Consider the following 23,960-nt stretch of genomic DNA (forward strand, 5'->3'; position numbering starts at 1 on the left):
ACACATATTTTGTATAGTTTCAAGTTACATCAGTATTTTAAAATTCCAGTCTGTGTATTGTTATGGAAAGCGCACTGAGACGCAGTGTAGTGCGCTCTTTTATAAGAAATAAATTATTATTATATTATATTGATCACATATGCACATACTTATTCTAGTGTTTATCAAGTTTTAAGTTCGAAAACACCGCATCACCGTCAGATACTGACGATTAGCTACTGTACTGTACTTACCTAGCTATGGGAGAACCTGGACGGCTGCTGGTATAGTGTTGGTGTAAGTTAGGACCGTTTTTTTAAAATGTCTTTATCTGCCTCGTAAACATAGTCAATGAGTGACTATGCGTAGCGTAGCGTTGGTAAAGTAACCTTTGACCTCAGACAACAGTGCCCTCTACTGACAGATTGTAAAACAGCTGGTTCTGCACAGAATGAGTGAAAAGTTTCTCAAAGCTGCTCAGCAGGGCGATATCAAGACGGTCAGTATTGTTTTAGAAAGGAATGGCGATATTCTAAAGTATCTGACATATTGTCATAAAAGATCTGGTGATACCGCGGCACATTTAGCTGCAAGACACGGTCACGTCGCTGTTTTGAAAGTACTCCAAAGTTATGGGGACCATTTCAAAAATGAAAATCTGGATGGAAAAAGACCGCTACATGAAGCTGCACTATCTGGACAAATAGAATCAGTCAATGAATTATGGAAATATTTACAGCGTAATGTTGGCAATCACAATATCTCCATTCATACAAATTTAAGGTATACAACTACCTCTGGTACTTGTGGCCCTCAAGACGAGACACTGCTGTTTAATACAAATAAACAGATGAAGCCTTGGTAATTACATGGGCACACACTCAAATTATTTCAGGATGATTTCACACAGGAGACCTCCCATGGGTATGGCCCTTATGAGGTTTCAGGACAACAGCAGGTTATGGTATTTCCTAACAGTGTGAGTCATACTTGTATACAGACAGCAACCATCTTGTCTCCTACCTGAGATAGTATAACACTGTATGGACTGATGACATCATAACATCCATATATTCTGTATGATGCTAAATTCTAGGACTCCTTTGATGTTGGCATGTACCAAACACAATTTAAACATTGTACAAGAACTTGTAAGAAATGGAGCCAAGCTGACTCTGAAGAACAAAGATGGCTGGAATAATTTTCATATTGCTGCAAGGTTGGTCATTTGATTATAATTTTATAATCTTTGAATTTAACTCTTCCACGATTATTGAGGTATTTATATAGACAGCGTAACCTAATGTAAAACTTTTTCAGAGGAAATGGAACATTGCAACAAGATAACGACATTAATTTATATGAAGTCATGATACAGTTCAACCAACAAACTTGATATATTATAAGTCACTGTTAAGATATACATATGGGATAATCATGATAAAGCGAATAAAAAATGAAGGACACAATATTCCAACTGAGGTCATTTGCATGTATGAGATATTTGGTACAAAATTCTTAAGATGTTATTATCTTTACAGGGAAGGAAACCAAGAGATACTAAATTACCTGCTAGATGATAATCACAATATTTGGAACACTGTCAGTAAGAACAAAAGAACACCTCTTCATACTGCAGGTAAAGATTAATCTACACACATTGAGAGTGACATGGTCTGTAACTTAAGATATACTGGTATGTGTTACTATGTCAGTGATGTTCAGCATATGTCAATAATTTGTCTTGAAAGTCGGAGTACTGTAAACCTATGGTCGCTGTAACTGGGGTACCGGGGGGGGGGGGGGGGGGGGAGAAATTATCTCTTTGATCAGATGATAATGTAAGAGGTTTATTTTATATAAGTATAGTGATAAGTTGAAATCATTATTCATTGGGGTGTGGACCCCAAACTGAATCTGATTTGATCTATTACACCATACTGTATGTACTGCTGCACAATTTTTACCCACAGGTGATTCAGTAGTGTACTGTGCAGGTTTTATGATAGTACAAATAAGTCATCATATCTAAACAAAACAGTTTTAAAAGACTTTCCAGGTGCAGCCTGTGGAACTTTAAGATGTAGAAAGTTGATCCTTCATTTTCAACTGACCCCAAATATTAGTTTGAGTATAAATAGCCTCATTTGGCATACTCCATTGATACCAAAAAGAACCAGTCACTTTGATTAAGAATAATAGACAATAGAAATATATTGTTTTAGAAATGAAAATTATACAAATTGATCATTTTAATCACTTTTAATTTTTATAATAATTCATTAGTACTAAAGACCTATTCATAAATGATCTACTATAACTCATTGTTTTGATATGCCTGTAGCTCTGCATGGTAAATCAGAAGCTGTCCATTTATTGCTGGAGAGGTGTAACTATACAGTGGATGACATGGATAGTTGTGGTACAACTCCATTGATGGATGCCATCAGAGCTGATCATACTCAAGTTGCAGAACTCCTCATTACAAAACACAAGGTGTGAACTGTGTTATATCTTTTGTTCCTTGTCATCAGTATACCTTAACAAAAAGATGCAATCAAATTAAGGTCATTGAGTAGTGAAGGCTAGTCAGTAGGGTTCATGTAGTGTTAGGATGAACTTGCAAAGACATACTTTCAGTCATTTAGAGGTCTGTATGTCAGATTAGGAATAACATGACATGTAAAAATAATGAGTTTCCTGGCAGTATTATAGAAAGAGTTGGTCTTGAGGAAAAAATGATCCCATCTCTAATGTAAAAAGTTAAATCATTAACCATCCATCAGGAAAAAAGATTTTTTATCACATTTGGAAACTTTGAGCAAGTGGAGTATTCAAATTTAATAGTATAGATCGTGCAGATGAACCACCTTCTGATGACATCTGTTTCTGTTAAATGCAGATAGATGATAGAGCTAGAAACTAATATCTTTACACATCATGATCTTACTGATGTGTACACTAGTCAAAAAAGAATGTCGTTAGAACACCTTATTTACATGAATGAGTCCACCTATAACATTGTTGCCGGTAAGTTTTGTTGGTAGAGCATAGGGCAGACCAGTGTTTACCAAGGTATTGTTTTCTATCAGTTCATTCATGATTTAATAAATGAAGTATTTCTTTTTTTGATGGTTTAGTCACACAAGCAATCAATGGTATATTTCACTCTAAATTCATTTACTATTTATCTCCTCTCTTGAAGTACGGATACTTAGGTTATAGTTTAATTTGTAATCATCTGCATACTAGTATGTTGTTTTTTTCGGATGTTCTGATTTTTATACTTGTGAGTTTGTGAAATTTGTGCCAGGCTATTTTGTGTTGTTTCTCTCTTTTGCCGATGACTGTTGTTAGTTTGTTTCAGATAAATCTTTACACCATTCATTGGTAGAATTGTGTATTTTACTTAAATATTAGTCTAGAAATATACACAAAATGAAAGAAAAAATAAATCTAATAATTATGTTCTTATACACAGGCAGATTATCAGAAATGTGATGTCCTTGGTAGACAACCAATACATCTTGCATCACAATCAGGTGCAGTAGAATCAATTGATTTGCTGATTAAATACTATGGTGTGTCTGTTGATGCCATGACAACCAAGACTGGTCTGACACCACTTCATCTAGCAGCCAAGGTAACCATGGAAACATAGTAATGACATCATGATTAACCTTGCCATTATAGTAAAATATGTTTTAATATTTTTTGGAGCATGACCATGGTATATAATTCCCTTACTTTCTGTTCAAACATGTACACCTTTGTTTGTACATGGTATAATGGAGAATCATCATTTATACTTCATTGTTCACTGAATTATCCCTATCACTACCTCTGGCCTCCAACACTAAATGTAAACACAAACCTACTCACTTTTGCACTGTTCTCAGTGATTTTCTTCCATTTGATGTACATTTTAATGGTGTCAATTTTGTTCATTTCATTTGTTCAACAGGAAGGTCAAAACAGTGCAATACAGGGTCTTCTAAGTTACGGAGCAAATGTCAACCTAACAGACTTCAAGGGTAGAACAGGTATGGATGAACTATGTTGGTAATAAACTCAGACTAAAGGGAAAGGATACCTTATGAATTCTCTGTTTATGAAAAACCTTGGATGTTAAACAATGTGTAGGTTTCATTCACTTCTACGTATCAGTATACCGTAATGCTGGTACTGATCACAACTTATATTAGGTAGAAGTGATATAGAGGCCTTGCCAGGTAACTTTCATTAAACATGTTGTCAACTGTTAACAATAGAAGCAGTTTAATGGCAATTCTTTATCAACGCCCATATGTCACTTATGCCCAAGTTCTGATCAATGCCAGCTCTGTACTAATAAGTGAAAGCAAATGAAACCAATACATTGTATCCCTTTTAACATCCAAGTATAAATTCACTGTATCTATCCCTTTTGCCTTGGTAATAGATTCAGATTGACAAGCAATAGAATGCAAATCAAATGTCATTTTGATGTGTCATGTGTTTGTATTTCAGCCTTACACATGGCTGCTGGTGGACAACATACAGATTGTGTTAGTGTACTGTTACAGAGTGGATCTCATAACTGTACAGATGATAGTGGGACTAAACCAAGTGACTTGGCCAACAAACCAGAAATCATAGAACTGTTCACACAAATTGCAAGTGATGTTGATACTGCCAAGAGGTAACAGTGGTGTATGTCTTGCAAAGAACGCTACACACAAATTTCAAGTGATGTTGATACTGGAAGGAGATAGCAATGGTGTATGTCTTGCTAAGAAATCTTAACAACAACTTAGACAGTGACGTTGATATTGGAAAAGGGTACTACCAGTAGTGGTGTATACCTTCTAAGAAGTCACTGTGACATGTAATAAAGTAGATGAGCATCAACACGATGGAATGTAATTTGAAAAGATTTGCCAATCAGTTATCATTTCACTGCAAAATCTACAGGAGTTGATATAGGCAAAAAGATCAGCTGTTGTGGGTGCTCTCCTATTTCTTTCCCACAGACTAGGGGAAGGGATGATAAGTATGCCCCAGTGACAGAATTTAGTCTACAATCAATAGTGCAAGCTGGAAGTTGGCAATGTAATACACACTTTTTGACAGCTGTTGATATGTGAAACCATTATACTAAAGTTATCTGAAGCTTATTGGAATTAACTCACCATATAATAATCAATCAGTAGATGAAATAGGAGTTGCTGATCTCCAGAAGTATCATCCTGTTGGATGAATCAGTTAGCAGAAAAATACAAACAATGAACTGAAAATACCCTTGTAGATTTATAACTTTTTACTGATGAGGTCTGAAACAGTAACATTTCATTTGTATCATCAATGGCAACAACAAAAAATCTACACATGCTGATAAATCATTGAGAATACTTTGCGCATATTTTGAACTTTTGATTACCAAGTTGTATTTCATTATAAAGTATATAAATATAGTCATCAACAAAATGCTGATCATTGTAAACCAAAGTAAACTAATTAATATAAATAAATTTTCATCAAAAACTGGTGTCTTTGTACAGTCTCATAGAATATGACTTAGTAGACAATGTTTTTTTTTTCAAATTGATGGAGATATTACTGGAATACTTGTGACACACAGACATGCACACAGATACAAACACACAGACCAACCATGTCAACACCAGTATTATATCCAGATGGAATGAATAAAAATTGACAAACATTTTATTTCATATTATAAATGTGAACAGATATTTATGAAAGCTATCTTGACCTTGACAATGACCTTTTATCATCACCAATAGTGAAATTACAATCCTAGGTAGTAGGCTACCATTGCATTGCACATAGTTGTCAAATGTGGTTATCCACTGTCAAAACACAACAAAATTATCTGTATTCCAGATAAGAAATTATCCGATAGCCTAACTTGACATTGATAAAAAACCTGATCGAATTGATATGTCATTTTTGTAGTATTATTACTTTCAACACAGAGCGGTGCAAACTGTTAATAAATAATTGTACTTCGAACAAATATTTCATGGGTGATTTGTGTCAAAACTATGTACATTTACATTATAACTCTAAAACACATCTTTTGCTGGCAAACACATTCCAGTAAATTATTGGTCAAAATGGTAAGAACTAAAAAATTACAAATCTTATATACATTTTGTACTTGCTATAAAGTACATAATTCTGTGTTGGTGTTTAAAATCAAGTGTTTCAAAACTTGCTACAACTGTTACACTAACTTGTACTAGTACCTCAAATGTCACGAAGTTAAAATTCAATCACACTGGAGTATAAGTGATACAATTGTTGTGGATGATACTTAAGAATTTTCAACATGAAACATTGCCATACATGTTGCCGTATTGGAAATTCTGATTGTAATATTGAATAACAAATTCAAACAACCAAATATCACTTTACACAAATGTTTGGTGTCATAAACTATCCATTACCTTTATCTGTGTCAAACCTCTCTCCGTTACCTACAGTGTAAGTTGTACCTGAATCTAATGGAGCAGAAATCAAATGATAAAAAAATTGTACATGTCAACATGTGTTAAACCTTTTACTGTAAAATATTTCTATGTACACTAGCACATCATCATTCTGAACAGCTGTCATATGTGGTAAAGCATTGGGAAAGTCACCACAATTATGTATTTTCTTACATATTTATACTATAAATACAAGAAATAGCAGTGAAGTCCTCATTATCACTTGATGAGTATAATGTTGTCCAAGACAAAAAACATCAGTTTGTCAATATTACCGATATATCATATTAGCACACCTTTGGTTGTCGGCGATTTGCGGTCAACTTTTCCTTGTAACAGTTTCCGTTAATACAGTATTTATGCATATAAAGACTTCTATGCATATAAAGTATACAGTGATATACCTAGTAGATTTGTTTTATACTTACTCTTAGTCACTTTGAAAATTGCATTGACAACATTATAAATAGCAAAAAATTACACCATCACAAACGTTATCCAGCATTGGTCTCTTAAACAGTGTAATTCTAAAAATGGGGTGAGTCCACATACCAAAATAATTATGACAATTTCAAATAAAATATACTCTTGGTCCACTGACAGAACAATCCCTATAATTCCCAGTCTAAAAAATATCATTAAAAGAAAGTTACATTCCTCCAAAGACTTATCGTAAATGTAAATATCGTCTTTGTGGACAAATTTCAAGATTTCTTAACACAGGATTCCTATTCCTGGTAGTATAGGCACAGGAATTGGAATTTCAATCCAAGTATGTTCTCTTCACCAATCATTTCTTCCAATATATAAAAATTACAATATGGTGCAGCATTTTGAGAACAATCACTTCACTGTGAGCTGCAGACATGTTGTTGGTTGGTAACTACAATTGTTTATCAGTAGTCAACTACCAGTACCGTTCAATTTTTCCAACACTGTTAATTTTCTGAAGTGTTTGAGATTCCATGTTCTCCTTTGTTTATCTTAGCATAATGCAATGCTTCTGTCCTTGCTTTTAGCCGTGGAAACTCTTCCTGGATAATATCTGTTATCCTCTTCCGTATTTCAATCTGGAAGAAGACATCAAAGATAACGGTTATCTGAATAATATGCAAAGTACCAAAAAATGCAGCAAACTGAACGATTTACAAAGTTGTGGCTGGATACAAATCCTATTACAACAGATTTCAGTCCATACAATGTATACATAATTTACAATTGGAAAGTTGCTCTTAAGACTGTTCCTAGACAGACCTATGTACAGACTGAGACATATTACATGTTTTTCAGAGTCAAGTTTAAAACGTCTTAAAAAAGCCCACTGCGGTGTGAAACTAGTCAAGGATTCAAGTCAAATTTGTACCCATATATTTACAGCTGAAGTTAAGATATGCACTAATTTATTATTTGTTTACTTCTTACAAGAAACAAATCTTTGTGTAGAACACGTTAACATAGTAATCAACTTACTGGAGTTCTGTTTTCTTCTCTGAGTTGTTTGAGTATATCTTGAAATTGGAATGGTTTGCCAACAAGCATTGTAACAGTCTTTCCAATACGAGGTATATATGGTGGGTTATTTGGCAATATGTCATCCATCCCGGTATGCCAGAATGGTATCACTATAGGATCCACTTTACATTCAGCTATAAGTCTACCAACACCTGTGAACAATCAATCTATGTATCACTATAGGATTCACTTTACATTCACCTATAAGTCTACCAACACCTATAAACAATCAATCTATTGTCAGTTACATACTAATAGCCAACTGATGTAACTTTTGATCACTTTAATAGTAACATTTTGATTCAATGACACTGTAATAAAACTACACACAACTCATCTAGCAAAACAAAATGGAGAATAACATTATGAAACTAAAACTAGATCAGAAGTTGTGTTGTATGTTTAATTTTCTTTCCATGTTGTCACAAAAAGAAACATCTCAAACTTGATGCAGTGTTAACTTTACCATTTAGTGTTCACTTTTTAATACTACAATAACCTACACATGGATTCATTACTGTGAAGTACTAAAAAAAACAGCAACCTGTACTGGCACTTACCCCATTTCAGTCTCAAATCATCCTTTGTCAAATTCACTTTTCCTTCAAGACAGAACAATAAGATGACATGAACAAATTACACATCATCTTTGCTATCACAATTAAAATGTGTTTTAATTAACAAGTTTATCAACAAAAACAATTACCGATATCCTCAATATCTGATTATATGCAAATTATAATCATTATGAGTCACCTGTATGCTAATTATGTACTTTGATAAGTAATCCTCTATGTATCGATATCTTGGTTATGTATATGGTATATTTTAATGAAATAAATGTACATTTTGCCAAGATTAAAGTGGTCATTATGTGGATGACGACAAATCATTAATGGATATCTATTTTGGATTTATAATAATTTATTAATTCACAATTTTAGCATGTTTTCCTACTTGAAGAAAAAACGTGAAAGTAGACTAAGTTCAGGCAAGTCTGTGTGTGTGTCACTTAATAAATTGTACATGCAATAACAAATTTTTACAGAGATTTTAGCTTCTTGCAATTTATTGAGTAACAAACATAGACTTGGTCTAACTTTCACATAGTTTTTTTTCAAGTAGGGAAACATGGTATAGTTATTTTACAAATGAAATCCAAAATATAATGTTACCCTTTTGTCATCTGTATGGCCACCATGCAATGTTGGTGACACAATTCATTTCATTCCTGTTTTTGTTAGTTTTGATAGTTTCCCAACCTTATCTGCTTTGACTGCCTGTATTTCCCAATAAAGTGAAGCAATCCAAATTTCATAAAACTGTTCATAATTCTTTGTAAATCTACTATCATCATCACTGAAATACTGGTTGATTGCAAATAAAATGAATATGTGATAGCCTCTCCTGTCTCACTTTTAAGACAAGTTATATCATGAAGTAATCATTGGCATGAACATTTGCTAAATAGGTCTGAAAGTAGAATATTATTCATCAATTTAATATCACTCCAAACAGACCAAGTAATATTGATGAATCATCAGAGAGGATTTTGTGGACTAATATTTCTTATCTAAAAGTCAAAACTGTCCAAATTCATGACGATATCAGGTACATAAAATCTACATCTAAAAACCAAGTAATAATCATATTTGTAGTACCGTACCTTCTGGAAAGATATGAACCCATCCTCCTTGATTAAGATACTCTACACACTTATCCATTCCTTTCTGATAAACTCCATCACCTGTATTCAAACATCCAGGACAAATATCAGTTACTACATGTACAGTCCGAACATGAACCTGAATGCTGTTATGTAGATGTTATTGAATTATTTCATTTGGTTTGCAAGTTAGTTTCATCATTTACTAAAGTTGTGCCATATGTCGATTGTAATGTGAGACAGTAATTGTCTGCATTGCACACTATCGTTTGATAGAATGTTTCAAGCAATGGCAAGCATGTAAAAGTCTATTTGAGAGACAACCATATTAAATCAAAGTATACTATTTATTATTGTAACTTGTAATGTTTTTCTTTCCATACAACTAATGTAGACACTGTACATCTAAGTGTTGAATAATTCTATTTTTTTAAAAGTTAAATGTAGTTGCCCTCTTGACAAAGATAAAGCAGATTTTAAGTTTGTTTAAGTGTTCTTTTAGCACCGTTATCTACATTGTATCATGAAAATTTCACTCATGACATTAGGTTGTGAAATAATTTGGTGATGTCGTGCTCACACTGAATTTGATGCTATATGCTTGCATCATAGTGAAAACCAAACCACTATTTTGTGCATACAAATCAGTTCTCACCAGAGTAGTTTTATTACCAAAGACCAAAAAAACAGTACAATGATCATACCTCTAATTACTGGTACACATTTGCCAAGACTAAAGAACCACGTGTTTAGTTTGTTGGTGTATAAAATATCACTTGCTGCTGGAGTCCTAGAGAAGTCATTGAAAGAAGATGGATGATGTCATGATCACGTGAGAAATACACAAAGTATCAGAGGTAGAGCTTTACAACTTCATCTGACAACAATGCTTGCCAAGTGAAATAGACTGCGATCATTCATTCTACACAAAAGCTCAAGATCACATAGTGCCATTTGTATGGAAATTTGTTGTTTCGGATAAACAAAAATGTAATAATAACACAATCCCATGTCACATGAGTTCCAGTGTGGGTACTCAGGGGTATTTGCACTCATGCTTACTAGTTGCTGAATACAATACTGTTTGCACTCATGCTTTCCTGCTGCACTTCACTCACTATGCCCTTGATAATACTGCCACAGGGAACACTGTAAGCACCCATTCATATATCCCGAGTATGCCACACTTGCACTCACATGTCCATGGGGTTCTGTCATATTATCTTGTAATCTAGTGTGTTTAGTCAGAAATTTCAGTAGATAATCTGCAATCTTGATCTAGTCTAAGCTTCTACAAATGACTTCAAACTGTTTTTGTATTTTACAATAAAGTACAGTTAAATACACTCACATTCTTATCCTAGGTTGGTTTAAGATTGTTCTCCATGTTAGACTTCCTGTAAAACAAAAACAATTTGAGACGTCCGGTAAAATAAAAACACACATTCAGAAAAAATACCCCGACATTCTACATATCACTTTGTGCATTGTAAGCTGCTACTATTGCCATTACAAGAAATCAGTTATAATGTTTACATTATGTATCCAATTATGCTGATACAACTTACTGCATTCAAATACCAGTCAGTGCAATGCTAGACTGTACATCATGTCATTCCACCCTCACTGGGGTTGACGCGTGAGGGCGTCCCGTCATGGTGTACCTTACAGACTAATACAATACTGATTTACCACCTTAATTTAAGGCTAATCATGTGACCTTCAAATTAACTAATTATTTGCAACTATGCTGGTGTGATGAACTTAAACAGTAGAAGTAATGAAATAACTGGAAATTTTAACATTTAACTCCCCACCTTATTACTATGTGTGAATTATCAACTATGGTTGAAAGTCTGCTTTATTACAATTCCATTATCAACTATGGGTGACTGTTAAGTGTTTTTGCTAAGGTGTTTGGGAACTAAGGAAAACTCTGGTGTAAACTTGCATGGTTTTCCATGTATTTACCATGTACCATAATTTTGGTGGGGAACCCTGATAATATATTCAAAATAGGTACCTACAACCCTTAACAAAAACACTGGTATACAAGTGGACATGGGATGGATACATAGCCTTAATGTAGGTTTTATCTTACTTTTGGATATCAAACTTCTACATTATATCTAAATCACACATACTACCTAGTCATACAAAAGTTAAAACTACTGGACACCTCAAACTGTAACAGCTATGCTGTAACAGTTACACATACATCACTACTGTGGGTCCTTATAGGGGAACACCATTTGATTTCAGGGGGGGGGGGGGGTTACAGGCCAAAAGTGGGGGGGGGGGGGGATTTGCTGACCAACTCAAGACATACACAAGATATTTCTTCCAGTGTTGCGCTAAATAAAAAACAAATTTCTTCTGCTGAAACTAGCAACAAATGCCAAATTCCTAGGTACTCAGTACATGTGTCTCTGGTGCCACCATCGGCTCCTAAACACCAGATAACACTCTTGTATTCAAAAAAAATTCCTCCCATACTTGCCCCCACTGCATCTTTGTATTTTGATTCAAATTTTACCTAATATTATTACTACCTTAACTGTTACTACCTCAACATGTTAAAATGGCAACAGAGAGCATACTCCGAGTCCTTGAATTTCAAAAATCTCCCTCCCCAACCAACCCCACTTTGCTCCCTCTATATTCGATACAAATTTTTACCACCTACTTTCATATTGGAATAAACTGCATTCATTGTTACCTCCTACTTTTAAAATAAGCTACATCCATCATGTATGTCTCATGTTATAGGGAAATTCCCTTTCAAACATATCTCTTGCCGACAAAAGATATGCCAGTGAAGCTTGCAATATTTGACAAACAGATAAGATTACTCTAAAAGTTGTATGTATGTATGTATGTATGTATGTATGTATGTATGTATGTATGTATGTATGTATGTATGTATGTATGTATGTATGTATGTATGTATGTATGTATGTATGTATGTATGTATGTATGTATGTATGTGTATGTGTGTGTGTGTACATACGTACGTACATATACGTACGTACGTACGTACGTACGTACGTACGTACATACATACGTACGTACGTACGTACGTACGTACGTACATATATGTGTGTGTGTGTGTGTGTATGTATATGTGTGTGTGTGTAAATATTTTCTTACAATAGTATGCAATTTTATGATCACATAATTTCTTCCCTCAAGAAAAGTGGTTTGAGCCATTGGCTGGGGGGGGGGGGGTAAGTTCATTGATGGAATAAGGGATAGGGGGGTTACTTATTAAATTATTAAAGTGACATTTTCAGTATGCTTAGTTTCAGATCTCCACAAGCATTCACAAAATAGCAGCATTCACATTGCATGAATTACTGGTCACTGTTTGCTCTACAACATCACATGGCCAAACAGAATGCATTATTTACATTTTATTTTTTCTGTCTTACTCATTCACTCATTGGCCCTTTTGGGGATCATAATTTCAGTAGATGAAGAGTTTCTTTCTTTGATGCTCATGTTAATCCTAGAGTTTTTAAAGTCAACAAAAACTGACAGCATTCAGTATGGACATGAACTCCAATAATTTGCAGGGAAGGAAACAAACTTTGGTGCCTTTTTTAATCAAGCTACCACCCAGGAAAGGAAAACATTGCTGCCATGCTAAATGAGCTCAGTTCCTAAACCTGATCTTCTATAGGTACCTCCTTATACTTTAGTTATCAATCTTTGTATATAGTTTGACAAAATGCTTGGGTTTTCAGCTGATATACTGTTTTTAATATTATGCAAACTCTGTATACTTGACAATACTACTAGCATAGGATACAGACTGTGCTATGGGATAACATCATTAAAAAATTTTCCCATCGTATGTGGCAACCATTTTCAGTCATGTCAGATCAACAGTGATGGAATTTTGAGCTTCAAGGAATTTTTCTCCCCCCCCCCCCTTTTCTTTGTGTGTGTGTATTCTTAATAAAGACAAAATCCAGTATCGACAATAAACAGTATTCAGACACCATCATTTGCATGGAAAATATCTTAGGATTTCAGACACTGGCAATAATTCTATCAGCTGCAAACTCTTTAGATTTCCCCAGACAAAATATACAAGATTGATTTCAAAGCTATAAGAAACAACCTCGGTGAAAACATAAATGACCTATGTAGATTCATTGATTCTACTCTGGCCTAACACTTTCTTACCACCTAACAATGGCTCATCTAGGCATGATGTGTGGTTACACATTGTAACTAAGGGACGATGCTTTGCTCTATTTGCTACTGCTTCCTGGAATATTTCGACATTGTGACCATTAAACGAGTTTAACCACTCTGCAAAATAAACAAAAATCATGATTTGAGACTTGCGAATGAACTAGGAGATTTCTCACCCCACAGAGCAGGTTCATCTAAACATGATTCATGGTTGCACACAGTAATCAAAGGTGTTCCTTTTGGCCTATTGGCTACTGCCGTCTGTAAAATGTCAGTATCGCAGCCATTTAATGTGTTCACATATCCTGAAACAAAATACATGAATATCATGAAAATCTCTTGGAAAGAACAATCCTTTATTTTTGAAAATCACAGCACTCTTTTCAAGTTGAAGGTAACAGTGTTACTTCTATTTGAGAGTTTGGGTGGACAAATGACATTAACTTTTGGTGACAATATCAGAGGTTTACGACATTTTGTATTAATTCAGTGCTGAGATCCCCTTAAAATAAAGGTATTCAAAGCTGGTGAGGTCTGTCTGTGTGAACTTATCCATATCTGGAGGGTTACGAAATGGTCGGGTCTTGAGTTCTGTTGTTTATGATAACATGAAATGAAATGGGTCTATGTTGTGATATATTACATATAAGGAAGTTCCTTTCTCGGAATGTGGGTGTGTGCATCAGAGAGAACTGCCATCAATATTTAAAGCAGACAGTACATTACACTTAGTTGGTATAGACACTTAGGTTGGCCTATGCTTTGAATGATTGTGAGAGTATAATGTGTGGATCTCTACACAGAAACTGTACGACTCAAGTTAAATAGAAGTGTTTTAATTTGTATAATACTTCCACCTCCATTATCATCATCATCATCATCATCATCATCATCATCATCATCATCAAATACTAACTACGTAGCAACAGAGTGGCTAATGTACTAATGTGTCGATCACATGGACTTCATGTGTTCAACACTGTATTGAACCTTGATTCTTGATCATGTGCACTGCAAGAAACTGAAGAGCAGATGGAGGAGTCAATGACCTAATGGTTACAAAACTGGTGATGAATTTCAATCGTGCATTTTGAACACTCTGAAGCTACATCACTGTCATCAAAATGCACGACAGAAACCTTACATGTAATAACATACACTGATTACACATGGTACATGCTATGCTTAACATTGTCATTGACGTTCTCATAATATGTATCCAGATTCCAGGCGTCAACGTAGTGTGACGTCACTGAAGTATTCTCCATGTTCATTACTTACTCAGCCAAAGTTGGGAAAACACCGCTACACCTGTGTTGGCGACCCATCCACCAAGGTTGAACAGACGACTTGGTTTAGCAGGGAAAACCCACTGTCCTTTTTCCAATGGCATGTTTAGAAATCAAATTGTAAATTCAGTGAGGCGAGATGTGAAACGCAAGTTCGGCTGGCGTCAAAGTCTGACGGACGGCTGTAATTTGAAAAACTTTCGCTCGAAAACTCTGTCAAAATAAACGAAAGACATGACCCGGTGCACATATGAACGTTCACACTTATGTATTACAATTTACAAGAAAGGTAAACCAAGGTAAGGTCGACAGAGCACCCGCATGTCGGCTGGTCGACTGCACGTATCCGGATGGAAGCCCGCCCTCACAGACGAAACACGTTTAACTGCCATGCATTGACAACCGCCCTCACACATGTCACATACGAAAGTTAGTCATGTTCTTAGACACGACAGTCGCAGTCGTGCCTTTTTCGCTACGTTCCATCTAAAATAATGCCGTCGCCTAGCTCCGTAGCACTGAATATTTATATGCGTACTGATAGGAACTGCGAGTGCCGAAGGCACGAAAGCTCGTGCCACCGGCACTCGCTGTTCAATCAGTAAGCGGTTATAGTATTGCTACGCATCGGAGCGAGGCGACGAATTTAATTTTATTTAGATAAAAACGTAGCAAAAAAGGCACGAACGATTTAAAGGAATTTTAACCTATTACATGTAAAGTTATCGACTCGATGAAGTCTAAAGTCAGTGCAAAGCATGATGTATCAGTGTCAAGATTCTTCAAGTATGTCAGCATCTTGTATTCCAGATTTTCGTCCAAATTCTAGTGTATCTATGTCAAGGGAAGAGTAGAGTATAGGGTTAGGAATCTTGATAATATATCCTGTATCTCAGATGTCACATGATGAACAGTAAGGCCTAAAAAAAAATTTTGTTTGGTTCCGGTTACCCGACTCAACCTAGTTTTTCAAGCCGACCCTAAACTTGTTTTTACATATTCAAGAAAAAAATAATAAAATAAAACTGTTCTTCCAATCTGTAATGGCTGTACATCTGATGAGAAGAAACCAATAACACAGACCATATGGAAAACAACAGAAAACATAACTTCCTGAATTAGACACTCCAGTATGAAAAAAAAATATTTAAAAAATAAAAAATCTACCTCCCCCACCTATTCTATCATTGGGCGTAATTGGAACCACACAATTTATTTTTCTGTTAGGCCTAATTCCCTGACTTGTTTTCATTTGGGAGGGAGGTAAAACATCTCAAAATTGAAGAAATTGATAGTACTAAAATTCAGTCCATAGTACATACTTATATAATCCATACACATATACATACACATCACCCACTTACTCAATCTGCATCAATAACTCAATACAAAACTTTTCCATTTTAAATCTAAAATATTGCATTTATTTTTGTAGACAAATACACCAGCACATTACAGTTCAATGTCATTTTCAAGCACACTAGAATTGAATAATTTTGTAAAAGAATGCTATGTGCAGTGGAGGCTTTCTTTCTACTCAAAAAAAAAAGAGAAGCTTACAGAATAGTTGCAATGTCTGTCTATTCTACATACGCTACGCTTTTACTTCATCATGTAGCTATAAACGTAAACATTGCACAGTTGCCGTTCTCAAAAACATGTTTTGGTCTGGTGTTTGAAAAGAGAGAAAAAACAAAAATCTACAGAGATTGGAGAGACACCCACTCAGTTTACAACAAATAGAAGTGTAAAAAAACGTGAAGAATAAAAGTCGTACAATAATAGTAAAACTTTTGGAGGATTTTTTTTTTGTACATAATAATACATAAACATAAAGGAACTGTGTTTGTGGAGTCGTTCACAAATTTGCACCATTGGTTCATTTGCTATCTCTATGGATTAAATAGACTACCCTGATTGGTTTGTGCTATGTATGATTGACAAGCGTCGATAAAAAATGATTGACGGACGAGTCACAAATGGAAAAAATAGCTTAATAAATATGTGGTATATAAGAAACTATTGGTTGATACTGGATAGTGTACAGTATCATAAACACTATTTGTACACAGATAACTTTATAGTCTTTGTGTAAGAACAGTAACTAAAACAACTATAAGGGAGGCATTTTTTCCCCCCAACATCTGACATTACACATCGAGATTCAGTATTCAAAAATTCTACAGGGTTACCATGAGTGGACCATTTCTATAATTATTGGTTACCATGGTAACATGATTCAGTACTGATTATACAAATAATGCGTAACATGTAATTACAAGTGTTGTTTTCAGTTGTTGGTAAATAGTCCAGACAGAGACGTGCTGACTTGAAAATGTCAATTTACCAGACCATGGGCTAGTTAGTTGTTGGTTGAGTATGACATTGCTAGTTGGGTGTACTGCCATCTCCATACTACTATTTTTACCTCCAACTTTGTTTACTGATATTAGTTTCCTATTTGACTATATGTGTGAGTAACTTAGTCATTTTACGACTGGATGACCATAACAAAGTTGTCTCATCCTACATAGCCAGAGTGCATCCCAGGTTCTCAAACTGACGTTATCTTATCATTGGAATAATAAATGGATTACATAGGACTACTCTTTTGTTCAGGACCACTTTTTTTTAAATAGCGCTGTCAAAAATACTACTTTTCTAAACCGAATGTTAATCTTGATTGGAATTGGGCCTTTAAAGACTATCTAACAGCTGAGCATACTAAGCTATATGATCTGTGTGGATTCCTTCTGGTAGAGTGAGTTAACTCACTGGATAAACCATACCATACTATGTGGCTCCCTTTGTGTAGAGTGAGTTACCTCACTAGGACTTAACCATACCATACTTACAATATATCCCTACCAGCATGTCTTGTCCACAATACCAGTATATGCAGCCCTACAATATATGTTTTTTCTCAACACATAATAATGGCCATTCTGGTCTCAATATCTCCATGACCATAACACTTACATAGTTTGATAACCAGGTATAATCGGTAGTCTGTACAGTAAGATTGTAATCAGCCATTTTTGATGAGATTTGAATAGAAATGTTGATGTATTTAGATTTTGGCATTGATAAAGGTAAAAGAATCGATCGACAACAATTTCTTAGTGCCATGTGACAAGTCAGGAAACTTAACATGTTATTCACATACTTGTAACAACTGGTAATATAAACATATCATTTGAACATATTTATATGTAAACATACCAAAACATACTGGTAATGTAAACAAATACTGGTAAAGTAAACATATCATTTGAACATATGTATTCATATGTAAACATACTGGAACATTCTGGTAATGTAAACAAATACCAGTAATGTAAACACATACTGGAACATATCAGTAATGTAAACACATACTGGAACATATCAGTAATGTAAACACATACTGGAACATATTGGTAATGTAAACACATACTGGAACATATTGGTAATATAAACATATCATTTGAAAAAGAATTACCATACAGGTAATGTAAACATACTGGACCCTACTGGTATTGTAAACATATCATTTGAACATACTTATAATGTTAACATACTGGAACATACCAATAATGTAAACTTATCATGTTAAACATACTTATAATGTTAACATATCATTGTCCATACTAGTAATGTAACCCTATCTTTATAACATACTTGTCATCTTAACACCTGGTTGAAACATACTAACATAATGGCACCATATTTTGTAATGTTACATCTTTTGAACATACTTGTCATGTTAACCACCCTGTCAACATGCTTGTGGACATACTTGCCACATACTTGCAATGTGCTGTACACCCCCCATGTTTTATACAGTGTTAAAATCTGACTTCAATCTCAAATATTGAACTTACTGCACAGTGCAAAGAAACCTACAATTTTCAAAATCAAGTTTTCTTTTAAAAAATCAATACAATCTAAAGTTGTTGTTTTTTTTTAGAAATCTTGTCACTCCAAACGTTTCTTTGTTCTCAGTTCTTAAAACAAACAAAAATCAATAAAACTATTTAAGAGGTATTTAAACCACAAACTTCTGGTTTTGGTGGTTTTCACTCACAAAGCAAATATTAAACAACAAAAATTCTGTTACGATGGCTTTCACTGACAAAGCAAATATTGTTTGTAAATATTCTGCCTTAAATTATGAGAGGCCTTCATTTTTTTTTACAGTTAGTTTGATAATCATTTAGTGTTTCCTATAAACCCCCAAACTATGTTGCTTCAGTTACAGTATGTGTAAACTCAAAATACTGTATAAAATAAAACAGTAGGTGATATGTCTAGGTGTAGTCTAAAGGCCATCCGTGGTTTTCAATATTTCTCCACATAGATTCAAAAGCATGGATAGCCTCAATCTGACTAAAAACTGATGTAGTGTACATGGCTCAATTTCTTTTTGGCTGTTATATTTACTGCCGTTTGTTCTTTTGTGAGTGCTATGGCAGATGTATGTAACGGGACACTCACAAAAGAACAAATGACGACAGTAAACGTAACAGCCAAAAAGAAATCATGCCATGTACACTACATCAGATTTTAATGAGATTGGGATAGCCTCCAAGATATGAGACAAGTTCAAGTCACATCAGAGACAAACCAGTCATTATTACTGTACATCGTGTACTGTGTATAGTTTGGGAGACATTTCCATATACTGTATTAACGTCATAGGTCCAGGCTCCCCTAATACGTTTGAGATAAGGTACTTTAGACCACGCCCACAATGGCTGACCTGTCAGTCTAACATTTCCATAGACTGTTAAGATACTGTCATGGGTGGCACTCAGACATCTCCACTACCACAGGGATATTAGAGAGCAAACTCTAGTTGTATATTAGAATCTATCAATCCCTTAGTCTGTACGGTACACCGTGACAGGGTGCCGTCATACACCGGTCAAACCCTCCGAGGATGTCGATGAGGGCAGAACGACAAAACATATCTTAGTCTATCTATCTGTGTACTCTACAGACAAGTATGTCTCATGTTAACAAACCAACTGTAAAACAACTAGAAGCACTGCTGAAACCAGGTAGAGTCACCTGCATATGCAAATTAATAAAGCCATTTTTAATGTTTTCTTTACCAAAAAGATGTCACCTGCTATGAGTTTTGCTTGACAAATGAGAGATTTCATCAACAGAGACTTGAGAAGAGAGAAAAACTGAAACATTTTGGTCCCATCATAACATTCACCCAGTGATTTTCTTTTGTATTTTTATAAAACAGACAAATCACAATTGGCATAGTATTATAAAGTTCACAAAAGCCTGCCAGGAAAATGTTTGTATTTTTGAACTATATGTAAATGTTAACAATGCAATATTTGTGACATGCTGCGTGACAGCAGTAGATTTATGAGAACGTCTGCAAAAAAAAAAGGTGCAGGCCTGTTCACCCCTACCACTATGTGAAAATGGACTGTCCCTACAATGAAAATACAAAGAGAACTTTTAATTTTTTCCTGAAAAACTGGGATTGTACATTTATGACGCAGGTAACAGTACCACTGATACACATACATTTATGAAGAATAAATCAAGTCTGTTCCTTACTGATCACTGAAGGGGATACAAAGTGTGATTCTGTACATTGGGTTTACTGTTAGGCTCACAAATAAGGAAACTATAATCTATTTATAAACACAACCACAGATCTGAAGTTTGAAAAAACTTCTGATGACAACAAATGACATCAGAAATACAATCACTTGAAATATACTTTGTTGTGACAGTTTACATAGTATATTAAACCACAACCCATACAAACATGTTTCCAAATATGCAGATTTCAAAATGAAATATGTATCAACCCTAGATGAGAAAGAGTATTATGTTGTCAGTATTTCATTTTTTGTTGTTGTACTTGTCTTGGAAGCTCTCTTGCTGAAAGGAATGCGATCAACACCCTGTAGTTTCTCTTTCTCTACAAACTGGAAAATGCATTGAGTCTGGGCTGGACAATGAGTTACACAGTATTTGATAAATAGAACCAAAACATTCAGTAGAATAGCAATGTAAATCAATATACAAGTTAGAATTTTATATTACAGTCTTTTAATTGATTCTGATTCCTTTCATCCACAAAAGAAGAAAACCAAATAAATTTGAGATATACCCCACTCTATACACTTAATAATATCTGTCTGTATAGCATCATTTTTAGACTAGCTTCATTCACAGATGTTTTTAAATTATTTCTGGTAAAAAAGAGTCACATTTCATACCATGAGGTTAACTAACGTAAGGCTATGACCTCACTTTGCTGATGATGATATTTCAAGATGACCAGTGAAATCAGACACGAATGAAAAACACAGCTTATCTCTTCACCCCTGTGTTCTTTGAATTTGGGGAATAATCCATGTGTTGTCTATGCATGGATCTTACCATTTTACTATATACAGTAAGGAAAGGGGATAGCAGGGTGCTGATATTCTATAAACCTCAAACTCTGTTATCAACCTTGCAATGAAATGAACACAGTCAATCTGTTCACTCCTGTGTTTCTTGAATTTGTTGTGTTCTAGTTTGGAACTTATCATTTTACTGCACAGTAGGGGTGGGCCGTATGGGTGGGGGACAGTCAACATATTATGTTATCAACTTGTAAGTGAAACTGTTGCAGATGAGAGGAAAAAGACAAGAGACTGGCAGTTGCTTGTAATGACATTGTTAATTGCACTCTTGATTTGCAGTTCTTACTGAAGTTATGTTTATATATATAGATGTATAAAAATGGTGTTACACCCAAGAAAGAAACTGGTTTCTCTTGTCACAAATAAAGGTGAATCCCCTACATAAAGTGATTTACATGACCATTAGTCTCTTATATACAGACTGTTAATTTCAACATTATATTTCTATTCAAGTTGTCTCATCTTGTCTGATAGATAACATGATATTTAGTGGCTATTATGTATGCATGTATATTGAGTCACTTGGCAGTTAGCAGGTATCTAGTGTGTACACACACACATACATACACACACACACACATACATACATACATACATACATACATACATACATACATACATACATACATACATACATACATACATAGTATTACATACACACATACACACACATTTTATATATACATGTGTATGTGTATACATTTGTGTGTAAATATATATATATACACACACATACACACACAAAGTATGTGCGTGGTTTGTGTGTGTGTGTGTGTGTGTGTGTGTGTGTGTGTGTGTGTGTGTGTGTGTGTGTGTGTGTGTGTGTGTGTGTGTGTGTGTGTGTGTGTGTGTGTGTGTGTGTGTACTACAAAGTGGGCCGGCTAAAATGAACTGATGCTTCGTAGCTGTTCCCAAAATACACCATTGATGGCAATGCTTATACCAGAATATACAGTCCTGTCAACAGTTTCTTTCAATCTGGGATGTAAAGTGGACAATACAGAACTGTAGATAGACTATATTCTGGAGAATAAAATCATACTAAATGTCACCGTTCTCTTTTTTTTTTACGTTTCTGACACAAACAACAGTAAATCTGTGTTCCCCTTAAAACCCGTAGTCACTGTTGCTAATGTGTAAAAGGGCAAGCTTGGACTTTGGACCGGACAGGTGGGGGGCTTGCTATTTCAACACACGTAGTCACATTCTACATGGATGTCTTCTCACTTCTCCATTAGAATAACATACTCTGTCTTCTAGCACGACCTGAAAAAAGTACAAATAAGACAGCTCTGTAAAACTATGGAAAACATAACCAGAATAAAATAATGATTGCTGATGGTACTAATGTTATTGCCTGGATGACAGACTTAATACTCAAGCGACATTTATCAGAGCTCACTGTGATTCCAACCATTTCAATAAACAGCGCCCTCTTGCAGCAGTTTTGCAAAAGGCACAGAAAATGAAATAGATGGGCAACAGATATGATAAATTATGGTTTAGTCATATTTCAATCAGAAACAAACATTTCTCTGCTGAATAACAGTTAATACTGTATCTCATTAATATTCATAAAGCTAACTATATGCATTACTGCAACACTATGTCACTAGAGGGCGCCATACAAAGGAATCAGGTGCTCTGCATGTTTCTATCCTAAACTTTGAAAGCATCATTAGTGTTGAACATTACAACATACCTGTATGTGGGAAAGACGATGACCTGTAACCAGGGTCCTTGTTTAAATGTACTCCATTCACTTCAAACAAAGAATCAGCTGTCAAAAGATAACATATAAAGATAACATTAACAATGGTTGTCACATTATTCTTAAGAATAGCATGCACATCATTCCATGAATTCTTTCATATTCCTGTCATTCCATCCCATTTCTGACATGTTTAGACATTGTCCATTAATATAAGTTCTTCTCATTTACAGAAACCAGCTTTCATCTACTGACATACCATTTGGATAGTTAGTGAGTAAATTCTACAATGTTAGCACATTTCTCATCCAAATTACAAACAAATGTAGTCAAAATTTTCAAGTAAATTTACTCTAATAGTTTAGTCATTGAGATTCTAAAAGCCAGGCAAGGCAAAGACCTTTTAATAGTGTAAAGAAAACTGTGCTAACTTTACAAAACTGTCCACTCTCTGTAACTGATTCTAAAATCTTAAGAAAAGCAGTAAGTGTGTAGGAAATAACTGTGAAATTACAGAACATTTCTCCTCCTCTTCTCTTCGCTAGGTTCTAAAATCTTAGCAAATGCTGTAATCAAATCTTCCACATCTTGATGGACTGTGTTTTTGTTCAGCAATTTCCATTACTATAGTACTATTGATTCCTTTATGTTACTTATACTCCCAAGGAGCTTTTATTA

The 23,960-nt window shown here is 34.8% G+C and overlaps 3 protein-coding genes across 6 annotated transcripts in view; 1 reads left to right on the forward strand and 2 right to left on the reverse strand.

The window, feature by feature from the left end:
* Window positions 1-430: 430 nt before the first annotated feature.
* Window positions 431-5,218, forward strand: LOC144433255 (ankyrin repeat domain-containing protein 16-like). Its single transcript, XM_078121567.1, has 8 exons — window positions 431-840; window positions 1,076-1,198; window positions 1,521-1,618; window positions 2,324-2,475; window positions 3,461-3,622; window positions 3,944-4,022; window positions 4,489-4,660; window positions 5,122-5,218. The coding sequence occupies exons 1-8, from the start codon at window positions 431-433 to the stop codon at window positions 5,216-5,218; spliced, it is 1,293 nt and encodes a 430-aa protein (XP_077977693.1).
* Window positions 5,219-5,741: 523 nt separating this feature from the next.
* LOC144432510 (tafazzin-like) lies at window positions 5,742-15,393 on the reverse strand. 2 transcript variants are annotated; one of them, XM_078120743.1, is made up of 8 exons: window positions 15,136-15,393; window positions 13,843-13,971; window positions 11,003-11,048; window positions 10,356-10,441; window positions 9,652-9,732; window positions 8,546-8,587; window positions 7,944-8,137; window positions 5,742-7,543 (listed from the first exon to the last, which is right to left on the reverse strand). In XM_078120743.1, the coding sequence occupies exons 1-8, from the start codon at window positions 15,245-15,247 to the stop codon at window positions 7,412-7,414; spliced, it is 822 nt and encodes a 273-aa protein (XP_077976869.1). In that variant the 5' UTR covers window positions 15,248-15,393; the 3' UTR covers window positions 5,742-7,411. The 2 variants fall into 2 exon arrangements, with proteins under 2 accessions (XP_077976869.1, XP_077976860.1); XM_078120734.1 differs by lacking the exon at window positions 13,843-13,971 and adding an exon at window positions 14,031-14,159.
* A 7,021-nt stretch (window positions 15,394-22,414) lies between these two features.
* LOC144436809 (cyclin-dependent kinase 17-like) overlaps window positions 22,415-23,960 on the reverse strand; it is a 78,634-nt gene continuing 77,088 nt past the window's right edge. For all 3 annotated transcript variants that reach the window (XM_078125846.1, XM_078125703.1, XM_078125775.1), the window contains 2 exons: window positions 23,274-23,351; window positions 22,415-22,837 (listed from right to left, as the gene is read on the reverse strand). In XM_078125846.1, coding sequence (XP_077981972.1) covers window positions 22,806-22,837; window positions 23,274-23,351 — 110 coding nt within the window. In that variant the 3' untranslated portion in view covers window positions 22,415-22,805. The remainder of the gene's footprint in view (window positions 22,838-23,273; window positions 23,352-23,960) is intronic.

The sequence above is a fragment of the Glandiceps talaboti genome, chromosome 1 (genome assembly GCF_964340395.1).
Source record: "Glandiceps talaboti chromosome 1, keGlaTala1.1, whole genome shotgun sequence".
NCBI classification, from domain to species: Eukaryota; Metazoa; Hemichordata; class Enteropneusta; family Spengelidae; genus Glandiceps; species Glandiceps talaboti.